The 6,000-nt window shown below is 37.2% G+C and overlaps 1 protein-coding gene across 1 annotated transcript in view; it reads left to right on the top strand.

Annotated features, from left to right (window-relative positions):
- Positions 1 to 3,669, top strand: part of LOC140856461 (thioredoxin-like 3-1, chloroplastic) — a 17,688-nt gene extending 14,019 nt beyond the window's left edge. The window contains exons 3-6 of the mRNA XM_073253793.1: positions 2,821 to 2,895; positions 3,133 to 3,199; positions 3,366 to 3,383; positions 3,469 to 3,669. Coding sequence (XP_073109894.1) covers positions 2,821 to 2,895; positions 3,133 to 3,199; positions 3,366 to 3,383; positions 3,469 to 3,567 — 259 coding nt within the window. The 3' untranslated portion in view covers positions 3,568 to 3,669. The remainder of the gene's footprint in view (positions 1 to 2,820; positions 2,896 to 3,132; positions 3,200 to 3,365; positions 3,384 to 3,468) is intronic.
- Positions 3,670 to 6,000: the final 2,331 nt, after the last annotated feature.

Genomic DNA, 6,000 nt, shown 5'->3' with positions numbered 1-6,000 from the left:
TATAATGTCACATTTTAGCCTCTCAATCTGGGTGGTATGTTTACTGGAGGTTACTGGATGCGGAAGTCATTATTGTCCGTCTCCTTGGGCCAAGTCAATAGAAGGCCTGATATAATCCCACTCTAATCCATCTCAAGTTTATGAACTGGGCCTCTATAAATGGTCACATCCCTTTACCTTTGTTAAAGGAAATTAAGATCAGGTAAATGGTAAAATCTAGGTAATTTATAGTAATTGTTGGGGATACCCACCGACCGACGACCGACTATCGAAGGGCCCGACCGGCTGGCGGCCCGACCGACGACCGACCGACTATCGGAGGGCCCGACCGGCTGGCAGCCCGACCGACTAACCAACGGCCCGACGGACGACTCTGACTGGCCGATCGTAGGTCGGGCGACAGGCCGACGGACGCCATCAGCAGCTAACTGCGGCCATTCCACGGTCCATTCCCGACCGACTAAACCCAGAGGTCCGGTAGCCGACCACATGAAGCTCGCCGACCGACGGAGGAGTCCGACGCCACTCTGTTGGCCACCGACCTGGGGTCGGCCGACTCCACCAACCAACGTACGGTCGCCAGACGTTGTCAGCCCTGACACGGACATGTGGCACAGTTACCTAAGGGCATTGTCCCGCCGAGAGCCGGGTCAACCCTGGTGATTAGACGGCTACACGGCGACATGACGTTTTCACGGCGGCTCTGACAGCCTACAGTGAGTTGACAGTTCCTCACTTGTCCGCGCCATTAATGATGGCGCATACCGTGCTCCACTATATATACCGGGAAGGCAACAGTGCAAGGGTCGATCCGCCCGTCTCTCCCACATACGCAGGCTCGCTCCTCTCTCACTCTCCCTCTCTCTTTCTCAGAGCTCTCTGTCTGCATTTCACTGTTGCCCAGTCACCTCTCTGACTTGACCGTCGGAGGGTCCCCGCCGGAGCCGCCTCCGGTCAGTGCGGACTTCCTTTTGCAGGTGCACGCTTTCCGGCGATCGGCGACGAGGTGATTGGCCGCAACAGTAATAGTTGTCTCTTCCTGGGCAAATCAGGTTAAGTGGTGTCAAGTTGGGCCATATTTGATTTCACTGGGTTGTGTCAGGATGGAAATTTCTGGTAAAATAATTGGGGAAACTTAGGTTTGCCATCTAAATTGATAATAATTGTATATTTCACCTTTGCGGACTGGAAATTTTTATTATAATCTTTGTTTATTTCATGCTTAATCCATGATGTCTATTGGTAAAACATGCCCGCTTGTGTCTAGAAGCATGCTTAATTGCATGCAAAATACAAAGACCCAAAACTATGTATAAAGAACTAAAATCAACTGGTAAAGAATGAAGGATCTGGTTTTTAGGGTTCCCAAAATAATTTCAAGTAGCAATTGATAAAATATTGTACTTGCATCCAAAAATAAAAAAATAAAAGAGATGAGCAGGATATTAAATGAATTGCATGTAAGAAGCAAGATATAAACATAGAGAAGGAGATATTTTGTTTACTTTCAAGGTACATAAAATATTAACAAAAATTGTAAGTAGAACGTTAAAAATTTCATAAATAATAAGTATTATAAAATAAAACTTGAAAAAAAAAAATTAGCACATCTAAAAGCCCTTAAGTTCCTTTTTAGAAAATGGCACACAAGAAAATACATAAATATAGAATCAACAAAAAAAAAAAAAAAAAGAAAACAACACAAACAAGAAGAAACCCAGAATAAGCGATAAAATACAACAAAGACAAATATTAGAAAAATAAAAAGCATAAATAAAATTTGAAAATAAAGCATAATAAAATAAAAAAAATAGAAAAAATAAATTGATCATGATGAAATAAAAGAAATTAAACAGTGTAGCTAAAAAGATGTTAAAATTAAATCTAAGGTGGGAGGGAGATAGATGGTTAAGACCTATGAGGGATGGCTAGGCCTTCGGGTGAGAGATAAAGAGTGTCAGCTGGAACAAGGGAGAGAGACATGGGATGGGAGAAAGATATGTGGCTACACCGAGGCATTTAAGATAAGTAAGTAGAAAGAATTGAGCCATTTAAGGCAGCAAGGAGAAAGGTAATCAAAGGTTAACTTCTCATACATGATGAATTATATAGAATGCCAACAAAATATGAGTAAAGGTGCGACTTGGACCTGAGTCACTAGTATCAACGCCCAATGGGCTATTTGGCACCCTCAATATTGAAATACTTCTATCAATAGATTTTGGTATCTTAAAGAAGTTTGGAATTGGTAGTTTAATGGCCCTCAACCAATTATTCCCACCTCTTATCTCTGTCTACTATATAATTCTGGCGGTTGTCGGATAGAGGGTGCTATGGATAAGATGATCAGGGTTTGAATAGTGTGCTAAAAATGTGACAATTATATGATGCTTAACCAGGCTTTAGGTGTATAAGAATTTATAATGGATTCTCAACCATTACCAACTCTTCCATAGGTTGTACTGACATTTGTTGTCTGTGCTAGCTAGGAAGTTGCTACAAATAAAAGTGTAACTCTTTTTAGCTAAATCAGATGTTAGAGGATGCGGTTGGATATAGCAAAACTAAGCTTGGATTAGTATCTAGCAAGTTGCATCTCAAACAACATGAGTGCAGCATATCTCTACCTGCCCAACCCAAGTGGTCAGTGAAAGTTTGATCCAATTTGCATCATTATTTCTTTGTTCTAACAACCATTGGATTTAGTATCGTAGATAAAATTACTTAAAATTATCATATGTGAATTTAACTCCTGCAAGCTAATTTATGTCACCACTGAGTGCAATAGCATCTAAGTTATTGATAGTTTTCTTGGGGCAGGATGGCTGCTTGGTGTCGAAAATGCATTTATTTGAAGCCCAAGTTAGAAAAGGTGGCAGCAGAATATCACCCAAGGTCAGTATTATTCTATAATTCCAGCGTATTCTCCAATCAATCAATTAAGAAGTCTAAAAAAGTGCACTGTAGCAGCATGATCACGAGATTTAGGTTAAAGATGGCATTCAAATCACATCAATTACATGACAACGTGGTTGATGTTGCAAAGCTAATATGTGAAAATTTAACTTCTAACAACTCTTTTATGATATATTGCTGTGAAATTTGTTTTACCTTTCTTGTTCTTGTTTGCAGGGTTAAATTTTATTATGTGGATGTTAACAAAGTTTCTCAAGACCTGGTGAAGCGAGGGAACATTTCTGTGAGTTAACCATTGACTGTGTTAAATCTTTTTTCAGCTCACTCTCTTTACCATATAATGGTTGTCCAATTACAACTACTTTATATGTGTTTTCTAAGTTTCATTTTTTCTCTTCCTTTTTTTTTTTCCTCTGTTGATGGACTTGATACTTCTGGGGATTCTTCAGAAAATGCCAACCATTCAGGTGGGAATTAATTCTCGTATTTATGTTGTTGTTGATTGAAATGTTCTTATGAAGAGAAGTCATTGGAAGTTGCCACTACATGCAGCTATGGAAGGATGGAGAATTGAAAGCTGAAGTAATTGGAGGCCATAAAGCATGGCTAGTAATGGATGAGGTCCGAGAGATGATTCAGAAACATGTTTGATATATTATTTCTTTTCATTGCCCTTTCTTTTTTTTTTTTTTTTTTTTCGAAATAGGCTATTATATGTGTACATATGAATCAATAATATTCTCAATTATTATATTCCCCATCTATACCGAGTAAACCTTTCTCAACAATAATACTTTCTGTATTGAGGAAATGAGTGCTCTAATCAACATAATTAAACAAGATAAAACAAAAATCCTAGGAGAAACATTTAATTATTTTATGAACATAAATATTTTATCTATAAACAACCAAAATTGTTCTTAATTCATTATTGTTGCAACAGCTAGGGAAAATAACGAAACAAGAAAAAAATAAGAGCATGCAATATTTATATAGTTCAGTTTATTGATTTATATTCATGGATAGAGATGATGCAGAAGCTTTATTATAAAAACTAAAGATTACCAAGTAAAATATTTTTTTGCAAATCCTAGCCATTAATACATTCGATTTTTAGAACACTTGAGCGCAAGGCTATGTACATTTTCTCATGCACTAATATAGCAACAAGCTTTTCGAAATACAACATGGGTATCTAAACTTTAAGCACTTCAAATAAGATATTGCCACATCATCTTTTTTTTTTTTCTAAAAAAAGAGAGAGACTTTTAGAATCAAGCCTGAGCAGGGCTATCAACTTGCGTAGGAAATACCATGCACTTCAGTTGTAGGAAAACTTAAAAAAAAAAAAAGATTACACCATGTCATGATACATTTTTGATCGAAAATATTACATACAGGATCTCTTTCATTAATCATTGTTGAAATTGTTAAATTACTACACCAAACAAGCACAAAGAGCTCTTGTCTACAATCAAATAATCACTCTGCTATTTTTCATAAACCATATAACCTCATCACTTCAAAGTTTAAACTCAAAATCCATAGAAGCATCAAAATCTTCAGGCCATCAACATCTGCCAAGGAATTAATCTACCAGGCCGTTCGAAGAAACCTCTCTAGGTGAGGACTCAGAAGGGGAAGGCTCATCAGTGCCGATGGGCGCATCGGAGAACCAGGCGAGCATCCATCGAATGCTCAACGATCTTACAGTCCGAAAACTGTAAGATCTCGAAGAGGAGGAGAAGACATTGGATGAGTTGGTGAGGATCAGATAAACCAGAGCTTGGACCAACAAAAAGACAGCCAACTTTGTGAGGAGGTCCTCAAGGCCAGGAAAGAAGAAGGCGTCCATTGCCAATGGTTATGGCTGTGGGAACGAAATATGAACCAAGGCAGAATGGGAAGGGTGTGAGAGAAGTTGAGAGGGTCTCGGATGGGTTTATAAGCCCTCATGTGTAGTTTCTATAGTTTACTTTTCCAATAGCAACGAAAGCAATGTTACGCCGTGGTGGTAATGTCTTTGTTGGGACGGTAGCGGAAACGTTCACACTTTGGCTTGTGGAAAGAGTAAAAGGAGAATAAACTTTATTATTTTAATCGTGACTTTGCTATTTCCCCTCTTGGCAGGAATAAATCTTTTTTTCATTGCATAGATCATATGCCTTTGATTTATGACGTCTTGGTGGCGTCTCTGACTATGCTCTTGATGCAATAATCAAAATAAATAAATAAATAACATCTGATCCATTATTTAATCAAATTTAATACACGGTTTCGCTTACCGAGCTCTCATGTTGGAAGGAGTCTCACCCCAACCGCTTTCATCTCGGACCGGAGCTTTGTAGCAACATACAGTATTTTTGACAATTATCATTTAGATTTTAGCCTTATCCATATATTTATTTTTAACTCTTGCACATAATTATATTCTTCCTTTATACAATTATATTATCCTGCATATTGTGTATGCACTGTTATATCTGTAACAGTGTATTATTGGAGAATAAATATATACGGCTGCTGGAGATAAGAAATTAAAGAAATTTTGAAACTTGGGCTATTACGTATATCTAAAAGAAATTAGTCTTGCGTCCAAACTAGTTAGCCTAAGTACTAAGTCATGGTTTTTATAAATTTATGTAACTAGTTTCAAAAACTGGTACAAATCTACTGAAAATATGCAAGCATGAGAATGACTGGTGTGCCACCTTATGAATTCAAAAATCAACCATTCAAAACTAATCACAGCAACCAGTGATAGTCTAAGCGCCTAACAATATAATCATAAAATGGCTATGACGAATATGCCACTAGGATGGTGATTAAGATTGTTGTTTTTCTTTTTTTGTCAATATGTCTAGAATATTATATTTTTTATATTACTATCTTTGAAACAAATTAGTAGTATTTTATTTGAAAATGTAATAATGTTATTAATATAAAATTTATAAAATTAGATTTTTGTTGCTATTAGCTGTCATCAATGGTTCTACATGCAATACTGAAATATGCAAACATAGTACTTAAAATTATTTAGCATCCTATAAAGGGATAGTTTGGGAGTACTCAAATAAAATTACC

Source organism: Elaeis guineensis, chromosome 1, assembly GCF_000442705.2.
Source record: "Elaeis guineensis isolate ETL-2024a chromosome 1, EG11, whole genome shotgun sequence".
Classification (NCBI taxonomy): Eukaryota; Viridiplantae; Streptophyta; class Magnoliopsida; order Arecales; family Arecaceae; genus Elaeis; species Elaeis guineensis.
Note: the sequence above shows the minus strand (reverse complement) of the source record. Positions and strands in the feature narration are given on the sequence as shown.